This window comes from Arvicanthis niloticus, chromosome 24, assembly GCF_011762505.2.
Source record: "Arvicanthis niloticus isolate mArvNil1 chromosome 24, mArvNil1.pat.X, whole genome shotgun sequence".
Lineage (NCBI taxonomy): Eukaryota > Metazoa > Chordata > Mammalia > Rodentia > Muridae > Arvicanthis > Arvicanthis niloticus.
The window spans coordinates 15,336,449-15,353,906 of record NC_133432.1 but is presented as its reverse complement, the minus strand read 5'-3'; the positions used below and the strand labels follow the sequence as shown (position 1 = coordinate 15,353,906).

The window sequence follows — 17,458 nt, the reverse complement described above, 5'->3', positions numbered from 1 at the left end:
GGACAAAGAGGCCTGGGCACGTCCTTTACAAGTGTAGTAGTGAGTTCCCCAGACATCTGTGCATTTATATTTGTGTGCTTGAATATGTACACACACGCCAACAAATATGAGCACGTATAAATGTACATTCATGCACATATACATGTGTGCGTGTGTATGATTGTGTGCACATGTGTGAATATATATGTGCATATATGAGTGTGTGCACAAGTGCATGTACGTGTGTGTAATTGTGCACACATACGCCTGTGTATAAATCCGTGTGTGTGAATTTTTATGTGTGTGTGTGCACGTGTGTGAATACAGATGTGTGTATATATGTGTGTGCACTTATATAAGCTTGTGTAGTTTAATTAACGTATTGTGGTATTTGGGCTTTATGAGAAGGAATAATTATTTAAGGTCTCTCTAGGGACTTGGCATGTGGCTCACTGGATAAGAGAGTGCTCTATAAACATGAAGACCTGAGTTTGAATTAATTACCAGAATCCACATACAAAGCTGGGCAAGACTGAGCAAACCTATAACCCCAGCACTTTGAGCAGAGATAGGCAGAGCCTGAGAGTTCACTGGAAAGCCAGCGGAGCCAAAACAGCAATCCCCCAGAGCTTTGAGAGTCTCTACCTCCAAGTAACCATGTGGATCATGACAGAAGAGAACACCTGATTCCTCCCTCTGGTCTTTGCAATGCACATACACTCGCACACTCACACGCACACATTTGCGTGTACACTTGCACCATTACTTACACGCCCACGTGTGTGCACATTTGCACACTCACTTGCACATATCACACACAAGAAATAACTGTAAAATAAACCATAAGGTGACTAGGAAACCGTTACCTAGTGAGTTCCAGTTCAGCCTCTTGTACCCAGAGCGGAACACCCGGAGCAGCTCCTGGGAATGGTCATCCAGGAGTGTTATCTCTGCCTCGTTCAGCGTGTTGATGAGCAGGTGGTAGTGGTCCAGCATGCGCTGGATCCCCTCTGTGTACCTGAGTGCCCGGCACAGGGGACAGTGAGAGATACAGGGTAGGACATGACCTTTAGAACTACAGTAACGTGTCTCCCAGGGGCCTGGCTCACCAATACCCTCCATCGGGATATTTACAGAGGGTAGGCAAGGATGAGACTCAGGGCCAGGGAGTGTGCAAACACAAGGCCTGTCCATTCTCAGCATCACAGGGGTAGTTTGTCACACCCGTGGGGAAGGGCTTACTAATGTTCTGCACCCAGAGAAGCCACTCCATGTGTGAACCACTGCTTTGTCATGACTCCTGGTGTGATCAGTATTGGCAGTTAACATACCTCCAGTGCTAAAGCTTCATGTGGTTAGATTAGGGGTGGGGTAACCACCATCTTTAGTCATGTACTTTTGTGCTGAGACCACCAGGCTCTCTGACCAGTAACAGCTCCAACCCTCAGTGGCACAGACCTGGCTAATCTCAGGTCATAAAACAATACAGAGAGAAGTGAACGTGCAAGAGAGATTTGTGAGAAGGAGGAAGAGTTGGCAGGGGTGGGAGGGGGTGGGGGTGAGAGGTGCAAAGCATATGTAAGTGAAATTGTAAATATAATAATAATAGTTTTTAAAGAAATGAGCTGGACACAGTGGTGTGTGCCTTCAATATGAGCACAGGGGAAGCAGAGGCAGGCAGATTTCTTGAATTTGAAGCCAGACTGGTCTATAGAGTGAGTTCCGGGACAGCCTCCAACTCTACATAGAGGCTTGTTATGTAAAATATATGTATATTTATTTGTCAGCTTTAAGAGCTTCAGGTGGTGATGCTAAAGGGGCAAATCCATTGATAAAGTTGTTCACCTTGCAAACACAAGCCCCTGAGCTCAGCCCCCCATCTCCCATCTATAAAACTGAGCACGGTCTCACACCAGCACTGGGGAAGTGGGAACAGGCAGATCCCTGTGAGCTACCTGCCAGCCAACCTAGCCAAACCAGTGAGCCTCAGACTAGTGAGATTCTGCCTGGACAAACAAGCGGAGACATGCCTGAGGACAATGGCCACAGTTGGCCTCTGGGTTCCTGAAACACACACACACACACACACACACACACACACACACACACTTAAAAACAACATCAAAAGACTGTCAAGAGGCCCTGAGACCAAGTGTTCCCTCCGGATTGAAGGATCCTGTCACCTGAGGAATTTGTCTTCCTGGAGGGCCACGTTCCTTGCCAGTTCAGGGACGGTGAATCCCAGCTGCTCCAAGTATTTGGTTTCATTAATAATCTCTTTGAGAATGGGAGAGAAGTTGATGACAAACGTGGTTCCCCTGTCTATGGTAGCTGAGTCCTCGGCTGTGATGGTATTCTGTGGAGAGACGGTACACAGCTTAGAAATGACCATCCGCCATTGCTTGTAACACTACACATGAACTTGGAAAAGACCAATGTGGGCCCTTTCCCCAGTGGGTGGGCGCAGTCAGGAACTAGTGGATTACACGTTCTGTTTCTCTCAGAGGGTTTGTTTTTTTTTTTTTTTTAATAATTTAGATTTGGCCCGGGGAGATGGCTCAGTGTATAAGACATTTGCTCTGCCAGCAGGAAGACCTGAGTTTGGATTCTTAACACTGTAAACTTTCAGGCATATATGCACATAAGTATACCACAAACAATAACAAGAGAGAGAGAGAGAGAGAGAGAGAGAGAGAGAGAGAACCTAGACAGGATTCTAGGGGTTGCATGGCCAGCCAGTCTAGCCAAATCCACAAGGTCTTGGTTCAGTGAGAGAACCTGTCTCAAACAATAGTCAGGGACGACTGATACCTGATGTCCACCTCTGTCCTCTGCATACATGAACATACATGTTAACAACACGCATGCGCATGCATGCACACACACACATGCACGCACACATACACATATGTGCACACACGCACATACACACGCACGCACACTGTCATCCAGTCCACTCAATTATTTTTAGTGTGTGTGCAGATGTGTAAGTATACAGGAGGTGTGCACGTGTGTGGACCCATTTGAAGGACAAAGAATAACCTTAGGCATCATTTCTCCAGTGTCATCTTTTGGGTTTTAAGACTTATTTGATTTTTATTTATATATATTGGGGGGGGGATATACGCACATGAATGCAAGGTACCCAGAGATGCCAAAGGAGGAATCAAAAACCCCTGGGGCTGACGTCATGGGCAGGTGTGACCCTCCTAGTGTGGATAAGGGATCAAGCTTGGCTCCTCTACAGAGCAGCGTGTATTCTTACCACTGAGCCGTCATCTCTCCAACTAGATTTTGCTTTTGAGTCAGGGTCTCTCACTGGCTAGAGGTTCCCAAGGCCTTAGTGTTTCCAGCTGAGCCATCTCCCCAGGCTCTCGACTTGTTTTATGAAGGAGGAGACAAAGCCACTCAAAGGGGTCAGTGTAGCTCCTACTGGTACCTCTGTTCCCTTCCAGGCTCCCTCAAGAGGATGGCAGCCTGCCCCTCTCTGTGGGGAGTGCGGACGGGCGTACCTTGGTAAGCAGGCTCTTCTTCATGAGGTTTGGGAGGTTCTGCTCCGTGGTCTCCTTCCAATGCTCATACTTTTCGTCTTCGTACTCCTTCATCTTCCTCCCCACCTCCAGGTATCTCTGCTTCACCTAGCCAGGAATTGGAGCAGCTTTTGTCCCAGAAAATGATGCCTTTTCCCTCTCTACCAACCCCGTCTCTTTCTATGTGTGCGTGCATATTTGAATACCGTAACACCACTTTGGAAAAAGGAAATAGCATTTTCATACATGGTCGTGGGCTGGTGGCGGGGTCTTGCTCGAGATCTAGTGACTTGAAATCCAGGCTTGATCTAGCACAGAACAGCAAACTATAGTCTGTGCATGAGGAAAGGTTTAGGTGTGTTTTGAGGGCTGGAGAGACGGTTCAGCAACTAAGAGCACCTGCTGTCCTTCCTGAGGACCTGGGTTCAGATCCCAACACCCACAGAGCGGCTCATATCCACCTGTAACTCCAACTCCAGAAGATCTGACTGCCCTCTGAAGGCAGCTACACATATGTATGTAAACTCACACATAAACGGAAAGGCATATACCTAAATAAATAAAATATTAAACATGTTTAAATGGCTATGAGAAAGTATAAAGAAGGCCAGGGTGGTGGTGGCACACACCTGTAATCTCAGCTCTCAGGGTAGGGGAGGCAGAGAAGGCTTAAATTTCAGGCTAACCTAGGCTATGAAGTAAGACTCTGTCTCAAAAAAAAAAAAAAATCAGAATAAGGAAATCACAAATGTTTTCGTGAATATGTGCCGTGTGGACACTATGTGGACTTCACACTTGGGAAAGCACGTCTGTCCATCAGTGTGTCACCAAGAGTAGCTTCATTGGATCAATCAGGCTGGTACAGAGCACGTGACCTTCGGATGCCTCTGATATAAACTATATGGAATTTTAAAAGACTTGTTTTCTCTTTAATTACATATGTGTGAATGTGCACACATGCACACATGAGTGTGACTGCCCGTGGAAGCCAAGAGGGATTGGATCCCCTGGAGTGAGAGTTACAAGAGGCTCCCCCCTCCCACGTGGGAGCTGGAATACAAATCAAGTCCCCTGGAAAAGGAGGACTTGCTCTTAACCACTGAGCTCTTCTTTCCAGCCCCAAACTCTGAAGTTCTTTAAAGAAAAAGAAAATGTCTGCCAGCTTCTGCTTTACTACAAGCAGAAAGCTCTGGAGGAAGGGATAGCCCAAGTTAAAATGACAGTGGTCATGGGTCGGGCATGCGGTTCAGTTGGGAGAGCATTTATTTAGTAGCTACAAACCCCAGGGTTCCATCCCAAGCATCACAGAAGCCTGTTGTAGTGCCAGCCATCTCAAGTCCCAGGACTCAGGAGACGGAGGCAGACGAATCAAGAGTTCAAAGTCATCTCAGCTAAATAGTGAGTCTGAAGTCAGCCTGAGCTACTTAAGACTGTTTCAGTCAGGAGGTGGTAGCGCACACTTTCAATCCCTGCACTCAAGAGGTAGAGGCAGGCTAATCTCTTGAGTTCGAGGCCAGCCTGGTCTATAGAGTGAATTCCAGGATAGCCAGGGCTACACAGAGAAATCCTGTCTCAAAAAAACCAAAACCAAGCCAGGGGTGGGGGTGGGGAGGTGGGGAGGGAGAGTGAGAGAAAGAGACTATCTCAAAAATAAATTTAAAAAAGAATGAATAGATAGCTAGATAGGTGGACGGACGGACAGACAGATGGACAGAGAGGCAGATATATGACAGTGGTCACCCTTCAAAACAAACCCAAATCCATGGAGAAGCAGACAGGCATCCTAAGCTCTGAGACTAGAAGAAAAGGCAAGAAAGAACGTAAGATATGAAACAGGGTGTCCGCAAGCATGGGCATGCAACTGCCCAGCATGGCAGTCACCCAGATAAGCAAGGAGCACAGAGCAGCCACGGGAGGCAGGGGTGGGGGGTGTGACATACCTGCTGGCCCCTCTCGCTGTCCAGGAGTTCCTCCACCTCCATGAACCGAAGGATGGTGTGCTTGATCCTGTAGAAGAGAGACCGCTCCCAGCATATCGCGCCTGCCACGGGAGGGTGGTTCTTGTACAGCGGCGGGTTGTCCATGTTCTGCACAAAGATCTTGTTAACGATATCAATCTGAAAAGCAAGCAGGTGCCCTTGTCAGCCTCACGTGCCCTGCCAGCCAGGCAAGGAGGAGGACTGAAGGATGCAGATGAAGGGTACAAGTGGCAGAGCCTTGGGCCCGCTATAGACTTCATTGTTGGCTTTACTACTGTAAAGATCAAGTGTGGATAGGCTTGGCCATGGGACGTGCTACTATTAGGAACTGTGGCCTATTGGGGGAAACCCATCAGTGTGTGGGCAGGCTTTGAGGACTCAGGCTCTGCCCTGTGCAGTCAGTCTCTTCCTAATTGCCTTTGGATCAAGATACAGAACACTCAGCTCCTTCTCCAGCACCATGTCTGCCTGGACGCTGCCAGGCTTCCTGCCATGATGATAATGGACTGGACCTCTGAAACTGTAAGCCAGCCCCAATGAAATGTTTGCCGTTCTAAGAGCTGTTTGGTGGTGGTGTCTGTTTGCAGCGATGGAAACCCTAACAAGACAACTGTTCTTCCTTTCTTATGCCCTGTAATCTCATTTTCTCTCAGTGTTCCTGATTGGGTTGAATTATTTGAAATCCACAAAGCTGTTTTAGAGGTGACCACTGGCAGACATTACATTTTAAAAGGAGTGTCCCTGGGCTGGGCTGTGGCCACATGTTCACTGTCAGGGTAGCCATTGGGTTCCCCCTTGTCACCTCCTTGTAATATTGTGCCAGAATGTCATTAAACTTCATCATCATCTGTCGGTTGATGGCTTCCCGGGAGCGGATGTGTTTGAATTTTAACAGCATGTCGAAGGCCGCTTCCGCAGACCGAAGTGTTTTGAAAGATTCGTCAATAAAATTTTTGGCTTCTTTCTCAATAACCTGCCCGAAGAAAGAGGAGGAGGAAAAAAGAAAGGGAAGAGAAGGGGAAGGAGAGGAAGGGAGGAGGAGGGAGAGGAGGAAGGAGGGGAGGGGAAGACAGGAGAAGAGAAAAAAAGGAAAAGTTGAAGAAAAAACTGCAGCTTGTCATGGTCTTGCAAGGAAGCGCGATGATGGGTTCAGCAGCTTGGGACAGGGCTCTGTTGTGTATTAATGAAAGCTGGCATCTAGTCAGAGAAACTTGTGTGGGCTGGGGCATGGCTCACTTGGGAAAGTGCATGCCTCCCAAGGATGAGGACCTATGTTGGGACCCCAGGACCCACATGAAAAACCTGGCTGGCCACACCTGCCACCCCAGCTCTGAGGGTGGTGGCAGAGATAGGATTGCTGGGTGCCAGCCTCAGAAAATTTGAGGTTACGTTCAGGGAGAGACCCTGCCTCAAAGAAATATGTGGAGTGTGGCACAGCAGGACAGACACCCTTTTCTGGCCTCTGAGTGAGTACACAGATGCGTGCAACACACACACACACACACACACACGCACGCACGCACGCACGCACGCACGCACGCACACACATCCTTAAAAGGAGCCTCTGCCTCTATAGCCGAATGGATGGTTGGGTCACTTGCCAGAACTTCAAGCTTGAAGTCTTCCATCACATATTTCCAGTACGGGGAGGACCTGATGCTGAAGGGGTCAAAACTCAAGCTTTCCATGGGGGCAACCAAGCTATCGACCCTGCAAAGGACATCGTCGATTCTCTTGGGGTCCCCTGTCACAGCCTTGAGCTCTGGGCCAAATATGTTGTAAAATTCTTCCAGGACCTGGTAGTGGGGGACAGAATAGAAGGGGGATAAACATCCTTTGGTTTTCGTAAACAGCACTTCAAAAGTCCTAACACATAGGCAACCTTCTCCCCGTCTGAGACTTTCAGTACTATACCCACGCACACAGGATAAGACTCAGAGGCCCTGGGGCCCAGAGAGACATCTCAGTGGTTAAGAGCACTGGAGAGTCTTACAGAGGATCTGGGTTCAATTCCCACCGCCCACATTCTCACCGCCCACATGGCGGTTTCACAACCTTCTGTATCTTTCTCATTCGGGATGTTTCCCATGCAAACTCTGGCTCAACGGAACTATCATACGAGAATACCGGAGAGAAGGTGAGCCAGAGTTCTTGGTAGCTTTACCAGGCTGAGGCAGGGAGGAGGTGTTGGTAGAATGTGAAATAAAAACAGCTTAAACTGCCATGAGGGTCTCCCCTCCCACAATCACAGTGAAATACGTGTGTGTGTGTGTGTGTGTGTGTGTGTGTGTACACATCATTTCAATAACTCCATATTTGAATGAAGTGTTTGACTTTGAGACAGAGTCTCATATGTAACCCTGGATAGCCTGGAACTCTCTAGGTAGACCAAGCTGGCCTCCCACTCACAAAGATCCACCCACCCCTTCCTCTCTGGTGCTAGGACTGAAAATGTGCCATGTCACACCCTTCGGTTTTATATCTGGATTTTTCTGCTGACTTTGCTCCATATAAAGATGCACTGAGGCTGGGGCATGCATGGCTCAGTTGGTAAAGGCGCTTGCCTAGCATGCATGCAGCTCTGGCTTCCAGCCCCAGCAACACATAACACCAGTTATCACTGGCTATACCTCTAATTCCAGCACATGGAAGGTGGAGGCAGGAGGATCAGAAATTCAAGGTCTTCAATAAAAAAGAGAATTTGGGGCTACCCTGGGCTACATGAGACCCTGTCTTTAAAAAAAAAAAAAGTAGTAAAGATTAAAGAACAATAGAAGGGACATGGAATTTTTAAATTCCATGCTCTGCCCTTTCTTGTCTATGTTGCTATAACGACAAGTCAAAGGAGAAAGATGTAGGAAGAGAAGGTGTCCTGGTTCCATTGTCTTTCCAGAATGTCACCTGTTTGGTCCTGTGAGGGCATGCGTATGCTTATTCGTGTGCACGCGTACCTAGATGTGTATGAGGGGCCAGAGATGGATGTCAAGTGACTTCCCCAATCGATCCTCACCTTGGTTTATGTGTTTGTTTTTATGAAGCCAAGGCAGAAGCTCGAGGCAGGAACCTGGATGCAGGAACTGAACCAGCTCACTGGCTTGCTCTCCACGGCTGGCTTGTTCTCCAAGGCTGGCTGGCTTGCTTGCTTGCTTGCTTTCTTAATCCTTCTCTCATATATTATATCCTGACTGCAGTTTCCCTCTGTCCCCTTCCCCCAGTCTTCCCTCCTCACTCACCCCCCCCCCCAAACTCGCCTCAGAAAAAAGCCTGGCCTCCCAGGGACATCAACCAAACATGGCATAACAAGCTACAATAAGACCAGGCGCATAGCATCACATCAAGGCTGGATGAGGCAACCCAGTAGGAGGACAAGGGTCCTACCCATAGGCAAAGAGAGTCGGGGACAGCCCCAGCTCCTTCCTGTGGGAATCTTTACCTTGATTGTTTGTGTTTGAGTCTCTCACTGAACCTAAGACTCTAGGATTCAGCAAGCCTGGTGGCCACTGAACCTCAGGGATCCCCTCCTCAGCACTAGGATTACGGAAGGCTCTCAGCTTAGGCTGTGATGTGGGGGCTGGGGATCAGAACTCAGGCCCCTCATGATTGCTATACCAGTACATTACTGACAGAGCCATCTCCCCAGACAGGGGGCTGGCACCTGTGTCTTATACCAGCCACCAGCCACAGCAGGGATGTGGCTGGACCAGATTTTAGCTGTTTGACTCACTTTGTTTCCCTATTGGTAGGCGTGAGTGCAGGCAGCCTGTGGGCTCTCCATAGGGATGCAAAGTGAATGGGGGGGGGAGGGGAATGGAGTCTCTCCAGGCAAGGGCTGTGCTAGCCACCCAGTCAGACCTAAGCATATGTCCCATATCCAAAGCTGTGGCGGGTCACACTAATGCAGAGCTGGTGGGTGATAGGTGAGGGTGTTGAGGCCTGAGAGGACAGTGGGAAGGTAGGAAGAGGGAATGGGGGAATTCAAAGCCAGGACAGGCAAAAGCCCAGGACATGAAGAGCTCCAGAGATGGCCTTGCAGAGAGAGGTCAGAGCCCAAAGCAAAGTTGCAAAGCCTGCTGGGAAGATGATTCAGTCAGTTAAGATCCATGACCACACGAATTTGATTCGTCAGACATCGTGCTCATGCTTGTAATACCAGTACAGGGGAGGTGGAGACAGACAGGCCCCTGAGGCTCACTGGCCAGACAGCCTAGATATACACAGTCACAAAAGACCTAGGGTGCAGTGGCACATTCTGGTACATTCTAGAACTCTATACATCCTTCTTTCAAATAGTTTCTTTTCTACTGGACACTTCGGGCCAATGGTATGATGGCATCCTTCATCCAAAGACCAGTATGCATCCTTCTACCAGACAAATGCATACACATCTCGGAAGTAGCTCCTACCTGCAGAATATCTGCAAGGTCCTGGCAGATGTTGGCCATGTAGTCTGTTCTCTCAAACAGCCGCTTCCGGTCAAATTCCCATCGTGCCTCCCGACCAGACGCCTCAATCTTGGCTCGGATATCGAAGTAGGACTTCTTCCATAGCTTGAGTGTGTTTCTGGCCTCCAGGGTTTTGAACTGTGCGTTTGCTCTGTTTTCCCTGTTAAGCAAAGAGATGCCAGGCTTTGAGCAAAGATGGATCTGCCTGCATCTGAACCACACTCTACCCCCAGGGCATTGGTATCTGGGAGGATTCTCAACCAGGGTCTCCCTGGCACCAAGGTCTCCTCAGGGAATTCATCCACATGTACCACTGCAGTTTATAAGGATACAAAAAGGCCCCCAAGCTGAGCCCAGGCTATTCTTCCCAGTAGCCATCTAACCAAGCTCCCTGGAGAACATGGATGGCTACATGAAGAGGAGAGAAGGTACCCTTGGTACCTACCCTGCCTGAGGCTGACCTCAGCCATGTGGACCAGGTAGAAAGTAGGAAACTGACAAATGCACATAAGCAGTAATTCGCGTGTCTAGCTTTATGAGACCCTGGGTTTGCCCCCTATGTCACGCTCACGCAAAACAGTTAAAAACCGTCATGGCCCTGAACACGTGACAGGCTGCTCCTCCTGAAGGGCCAGGCCTAGGACTGAGCATCCCCTGGCCCCTGCCTCAGTCTCTCCAAACATATCTAAGAAACAAAGTCCCAGCCAAAACCACACAGGTGCAGCTGGAGAGACTGCTCTGTCATGAGGCCCAGAGTTCAGATCCCAACATGCACTTTGGACAGCTCACGGTGCATGTAACTCCATGAATCTGATGCCCTTTTTTGGCCTCTGCTGCAGGTACCTGCACACACATATGCATATACTCGCACAGACACACACCTATACACATAGATAAAAATAAAATAGCCCATGCGTGGTGATTCATACCTTTACGACCAGCACTTGGGAGGCAGGAGCAGGCAGAGATACACATATCAAGTTCCAGGCTAGTCAGAATTACATAATGAGACCCTGTCTCAAAAATAAATCAATAACTTAAACTTGAGAAATCATACACATACATAATTGTTATGTAATATGATCATATACAGAATTGTGTAATCCGCTATGTAAATGAAATATATGTATATATATGTATGTGTATATATATGTATATATGTATATGTATGTAGATATATGCACACACACATATATACATATATATACACACATACACACACATGTTATGTTTGGACAATGGAATATTATTCAATCATAAAAAGGAATGAAGTTCAGATGATATACATATATCATGGATAAGCCTTGGAGATGCCGAGCTGAGTAAAATACCACCCAGAAAAGACTTTGTGTTGCAAGATCTCCAGGCCTTGGGACTTAGAGAGGGCAGAGGTTTGAAGTGACTGCTAAAATGCACATGGTGTCTTTGGGAGATGAAAAGAATGTTTCTTTTAAAATATATTCTAAAATAATGTGCATATGTATGTAGAGGTCCACATGAGTGCAGTACCCAAGATGGCCAGAAGAGGACATCAGACTCCATTGGCGCTCAAACTGCAGGCAAGAGGTTGTAAGCTGCTGGGTGCTGGAAACTGAACCCAGGTCCTCTGCAAAAGCAGCAAATGCTCTTAATCGTGGAGCTACCTTTCCAGCCCCATGCTCTTAAATCAATCGTGATGGCTAGTCCCTAGAGTATCCTGCTGGCGTCTCAATCTCCGTGATAATTGTTTTGCAGTCCTGGGGATGAAACCCAGGCCCTTGGCACACTGGGTGCCTGCTCTAGTGCTCAGCCCCAGCCCAGCCCTGAATCACGCACAGCCTGAAGGGAGCTGCAGGACTCCAAGAAGGAAACCCGTGCTGGCCCTGTGGCTTCTCACTTGAACAGGGTGCGGAGGTTGATGACTCGGCACACGCGCTCAGCGATCTCCCAGGCAATGCGCTCCATGAGTGGGATCATCCTCTCGTCTCTGTTGTAGTGTCTAGAAATAATCCACACCATGCGCAGGGCGCTCATCATGGAGGGGATGGTGTCCAGGACCACGTGGAAGCTGGAGCCGTGTGTGATGTTCTGCCAAAGCCACACAGAGGGGGCAAAAGGGGACAGAAGAGGGACTTAGTCTCAAGGCCAGGAATCAATCAGTCTCTTTCTGTCTTTGTCTGTCTGTCTGTCTGTCTGTCTCTCTCCCTCCCTCCTCTCTCTCCCTCTATCTGCCTCTCTCTCTCTCTCTCTCTCTCTCTCTCTCTCTCTCACACACACACACACACACACACACACCATATTCCAAGCACAGCACATTCAAGTCCACTTGCTTCTGCCCTTCTCTATCAAGGGACACCATGCCTTCCCCACCCCATGGATCTGTACAGGCCCTGCTATCTGACCATCAGGAGATGAGGGTTAGTATAGGGACCAGAGGTTCTTGTGCTCACAGGCAAGCACTAGGGAAACCAAGAAGGTTAAACACACAGCGTGGTCTCTTAAAAGGGAGACATGCATAACTTCTTTTCCATCCAGAAGGCTGGGATTGGCTGTTTATAATAGCCTGGGGACCTCTGTGCTGTCTGTAAGGCCAGACCACATCAGGTTCCCTGACTCTTATGTTTCTCTCACTTATCCTCACTAGACCGTTACCTTGAGTATCCCCTTATCTTGAGCATTGTTTCCCAGTCAGCAAAACCCATCTTTATGGGAAAGGTCTTGTGTACTTTGAGTTTCAATGTAAGCTTTGCTGTACACACTGGATTGAGTGAATTATCACCAGGCAACTTTTTTTTTCCAGTAGTGTGCTGTGCTTAAATGTGTGTGGAATAAACTGCCTGGTGTCAGACTCTCAAAGTTTGAACTGGCACCGGTTACTGAGTCATGTTGAACCAAATTCCCTTCTTTCCTTCTTGCCTCACGTGAATCAACATTCTGCCAGCTCTAGTGTTTGCACACACACACACATACACACACACCAGGTTAGGGTGGTGTGTCTTTTCCAAGCACAACCATTAGCCTTCTCTGTCTTCTGGAAGTAAGCCACCCCGGGTGAAGAGTGACCACTCTGCTACCCGACAATCAGCAGGCTGGGAGGTGACCCATTCTCCAGGAGAAGCCCTTTCCTCTGAGACTTCATGTGAAATAAAGCCAAGGACACTCGGGCAGAGAGCAAGCAAGAAAGCCAGCCATTCTAGAAGGGCATGATCCACCCAACAACTCTGGCTGTCCCCAGAGGTGGAACCCTTCCCAAATCTTGACTCACTAAAATGGGAGACAGTGGTTTTATCAAGAAAATGATCATGTACCCATACATCAGAACAGTGACTGTCCTAATTAAATGCCAGCTATCAACTTGACACAGCCTGGGGTCATCTGAAGACACCTCAATTCAAGAATTGCTTCAATCAGACTGACCAGTGGCCGAGTCTTCAAGGATTGTCTTAGTTGATCACTGATGGAGAAGGGCCAGCCCACTGTGGGTGGTACCATTCCTTAGCAGGTGGGCCTGTATTATATAAGAAAGATTGCTGAGGGGCTGGAGAATTGGCACCAGGTTAAGAACACTAACAGTTTTTCAGAGGACCTGGGTTTGATTCCCAGAACCTACATGGCAGCTCACAATCATCTGTATCTCCAGTTCCACGGGATCTGATGCCCTCTTCTGGCTTCTGGAGGTACCAGGGATATACATGGTACACTGATACATGCACAGGAAAACATCCATACCCATAAAACTTTTCCTAAATAAAGATTTAAAAGGAAGAAAGCCAGCTGACCCATCAGAGCAATAGGAAGCAAACAGGGAACCTGACACATGGCATATCCGACAAGAAACATACTATTCAGTCTTAAATTGGTATTACAACCCCATAATAAAAACAAGAGGCGACGTAGTGCATCCTGGGAACATCAGGTGGAGCACAGCTGTGCACTTTCTGCCAGCCAGGAAGCAGAAAAGCAGACTGAGAGGAGCTCTCCAAGGACAGGAGTCCCTCGCACCCCCACACCTCACCCTGCACCCCAGCTCCCATGGCCTGCTTCCTCCAGTAAGACCCCCACCTCCTGAAGGTTCCAGATTCACAGATCAGCAGTACTGTAAGCCCCTGGACAGCAGTTCCATTCAAACCACAACACAGCAGCTTATGCTAACAAAGACAAAAATGCAGGAACGCAATTAAAAATAATAAGAGATAAATATTTAGGGCCTGGAGAGATGGCTCAGTGATTAAGAGCATGTACTTCCCCTCCCAGAAGACTCAGGTTCAATTCCCACCATCATATCATGTGACTCACAACTGCCTGTAAGTCTAGCACCAGCCCAGAGCCTCTGTGGTCACCTGCATTCGTGTGTACAGAGGTTTATACATCATTAAAAATAAGAAGAAAATTAAGAATACAGGAACAGCTGGGTGGTGATGGCTCATGCCTTTAGCCTCAGCACTAGGGAGGCAGAGTGGTCTCTATGGGTTCAAGGCCAGCCTGGCCTACAGAGCAAGTTCCAGGACAGCCAGGGCTACAATGAGAAACTCTCTCTCAGACAAACAAACAAACGACTCCACAGGAATGATCTGGATCCCCATGAGCATGGTCTGACACATGGTCATAAGCATGGTTCAACTCTATGAAGGAGCTGGAGTCCACCTGCAGCACGCTTCCGAGTGGACAAGAATAAAAAGTGCAAAGGGACAGAGAGGAAAATGACTCCACTCTTGTGACACACAGGGGTCTGGGGGAGGCAGCGGTGAGACTCGGTGTTTAATGGGCTCAGGTTCTCAGTGTAGGTGCTAAAGGTATTTACATGGAGACCATTGTAATGGGTTTCGTTGAGGTCTGCTCTGTTGCTAGGTAGTGAAACGCTAAATACTGGCCCCCCAAGGTCTGGTTACCCTCAGGGATGAGAGGACCCTCACGTACTTCAAGCAAGGCTATGCGACCTGGTTCCTTAATTTAAAACTATTGGTTGAACAAAGATGTCAACAGCTGATAGCTAGGCAGAAGGGAGAGGCAGGTGGAATTTCGGTTCTGGGCTTGGGGTCTGAGGTAGAAGAGAAGGTAGAGAGAGGAGAAGATGCCATGAGGTAGATGAGTCTTGAAAACATGGCCATAAGAGCTGCCCAGATGGAGCACGGCAAGCTATAACTCGGGGTTATTGATTCTAACAGCTTAAGCGGGTAGATATCTGCCCAGCTCGAGTGCTTTAAAGGTTTGTCATAAACATGAAGGTTTTGTGTCATTTACCTGGGAACTGAATGATCAAAGGTAGAGTAGAACCTCCCCATTTGAGATTATATAATTAATACCACAGGTTTGAATTTAATGCTTCGGAGAGCTCGGTTAGAAGTGGTGTTGGGCCTGAGGAGATACGGCAGTCAGTGCGTGCTTTTGCCTTATAAACACAAGGACCTGAGTTCGATCCCCAGAACCCAGATTGAAAAGGCAGGTGTGGATGGTACACACTTGTCATCCCGTACCCAGGACGGCACAGACTGTGGAGTTCCCGGGGCTCAGGCATCAGGCTATGTGGTTGAGTTCCAGGGTAATGAGAAACCATGTCTCAAAAGAACAAAGTGAGTGCTGGAGATGGCTCGGTGGTTAAGAGAACTTGCTGCTGCTGTTACAGTGAACTGGTTTTCCATTTCCAGCACCCACAGGCATCTGTAACTCCCGTTTCAGGGGATCCAACAGCTTCTTCTGTCCTCCATGGGCATCATGAATGCACAAGGTCATTGACATACGTGCAGGCAAAATACCCATTTAAAAAAAAAAAAAAAAAGCTTGGTGTGGTGAGAGACAGAGGCGAGTGGATCCCTGTGAGTTTGAGACCAGCCTGGTTTATTCAGCTAGTACCAGGACAGCCAGAGCTACACAGAGAAACCCTGTCTTGACAAATCGAAAAAGAGAAAGAAAGAAAGAAAGAAAGAAAGAAAGAAAGAAAGAAAGAAAGGGACTCAGGTAGCCCAGGCTAGCCTCAAATTTCCTACATGACCAAGGATGGCACTAGAATTACAGGTGAGCACCACCATGCAGGGTTTATGAAGTCCTAGGGATAGAAACCAGGGCTTTGTGCATGCGAGGCAAGTTCTCTCTCAGCTGAGCCACAACCCCAGCCCCTAAATGTAATTTTAAAAAATGACACTGACGCAGTGTTCCTCACAGAGCTGGCTTCCCCGAACACAGCCCATCCTCCCTACCTTGAAGTGACGTTCCACAGTGGACAGGAAGCGCACGTTGTCCGAGGCCTCCATATGGAGTTTGAACAGCTCCGTCAGGAGAGGCTGCACATTGGCCGTGAGCATGGATTCCGCCTCTTTGATCACCTCAAAGACCTTCCTAACGAATGGAAGCTTCGTCTGCTCATAGAGGGCGCTCAACGTTGCATTTCTCTCTCTCCAGAACTCGATTTCAGCCAGAGGACCATTGCCCTGAGAGAGTTGTGAGCACACAGATACACACAGTGGCGTGAGTGGACACCTGTGGTCATTTCCCCAGGGCCGTTGTCCCAACTGCCCCACACAGGGGCGAGTCAGGAGAGAGCTTCCAAGTGGGCTTCTCATCCTGCATGGTCCAATCAGAGTGGACCTCAGGACCCTATTGAGAATGTCTTTCCTGGTGTGCTCACAGTGCCAGAAACTGTCACTACAAAAGAGAAAGCATCCCTATAGAAGACATTCAGAAAGCCGCCCAGCCAGCGCTCTGAGCAAACTCCCTGGAACAAGCACTACTTTCTGGTATGTGAACCAAAGAATGTATCCTCTCTTTCTTGTGTGTGTGTGCGTGATCATGTGTGTATTGCACATGTGTATGTGTGTATATGTATATGTGTATATGTGTGTGCTCATGTATACACATGAACATGTATGCATGTATGCTTGTGTGTGCATATATGTACACATGTGTACATGCACGTGAGTGTGTGTGTGCTTGTGAGAATGTATGTGATCATGCATGTGTTGCATGTGTGTTTCCCCATGTGTACACACGAACACGTGTGCATGAGTGTATATGCTCATGGCAGAAAAAGAGAGCATGTGTTTGTGATCATGTGTGCATTGAACATGTATATGTATGTATACATGTGAACATGCACATGAGTGTGTGTACTTGTGTCAGAAAAGGGGTGTGTGTATGTGTGTGTGTGCATGCACACGCGTGTGCACACGTAGACTAGAGTTCAGCCTTGGGTGTCATTCAGCAGGAGCCATCCATCTTGTTTTGATTTTTTTTTAACTTTTTTTTTGACAGCAGGTCTTACTGGGTAGCTCTGGCTGACCTGGTAGACCTCTCTGTAGACTCACTCTGTAGACCAGTGTCTTGAGGCACCTATTGCTGTGATAAGACATCACTGACCAAATCAGCTCGAGGAAGAAAGGCCTATGTCAGTTTATGGTTTCCCAGCCCAGCCCATCCAATAGAAAAGTGGGGCAGGAACCCGGAGGCGGGACCTGAAGCAGAGCCATGGAAGAATGTTGCTTATTGGCTTGTGGCTCATAGCTTGCTCAGCCTGCTTTCTCCTAAGTCCCAGGACAACCTGCCCAGGGGTGGCATC

At 48.2% G+C, this 17,458-nt stretch overlaps 1 protein-coding gene across 5 annotated transcripts in view; it reads right to left on the bottom strand.

Annotated features, from left to right (window-relative positions):
* Positions 1-17,458, bottom strand: part of Dnah10 (dynein axonemal heavy chain 10) — a 112,712-nt gene that overhangs the window by 86,839 nt on the left and 8,415 nt on the right. For 4 of the 5 annotated variants that reach the window (XR_013107065.1, XM_076922919.1, XM_076922920.1 and 1 more), the window contains exons 8-16: positions 16,104-16,334; positions 11,807-11,997; positions 9,892-10,090; positions 7,090-7,284; positions 6,291-6,461; positions 5,450-5,626; positions 3,492-3,617; positions 2,163-2,335; positions 846-997 (exon numbers count right to left, since the gene is read on the bottom strand). Coding sequence is in view for 4 of the 5 variants with exons in the window: in XM_076922919.1 (XP_076779034.1) it covers positions 846-997; positions 2,163-2,335; positions 3,492-3,617; positions 5,450-5,626; positions 6,291-6,461; positions 7,090-7,284; positions 9,892-10,090; positions 11,807-11,997; positions 16,104-16,334 (1,615 nt within the window). In the remaining variant the exon portion in view is untranslated. Of the gene's footprint in view, positions 1-845; positions 998-2,162; positions 2,336-3,491; positions 3,618-5,449; positions 5,627-6,290; positions 6,462-7,089; positions 7,285-9,891; positions 10,091-10,859; positions 10,953-11,806; positions 11,998-16,103; positions 16,335-17,458 lie in introns of those variants that run through there. The other variant, XM_076922922.1, reaches the window with a different exon arrangement.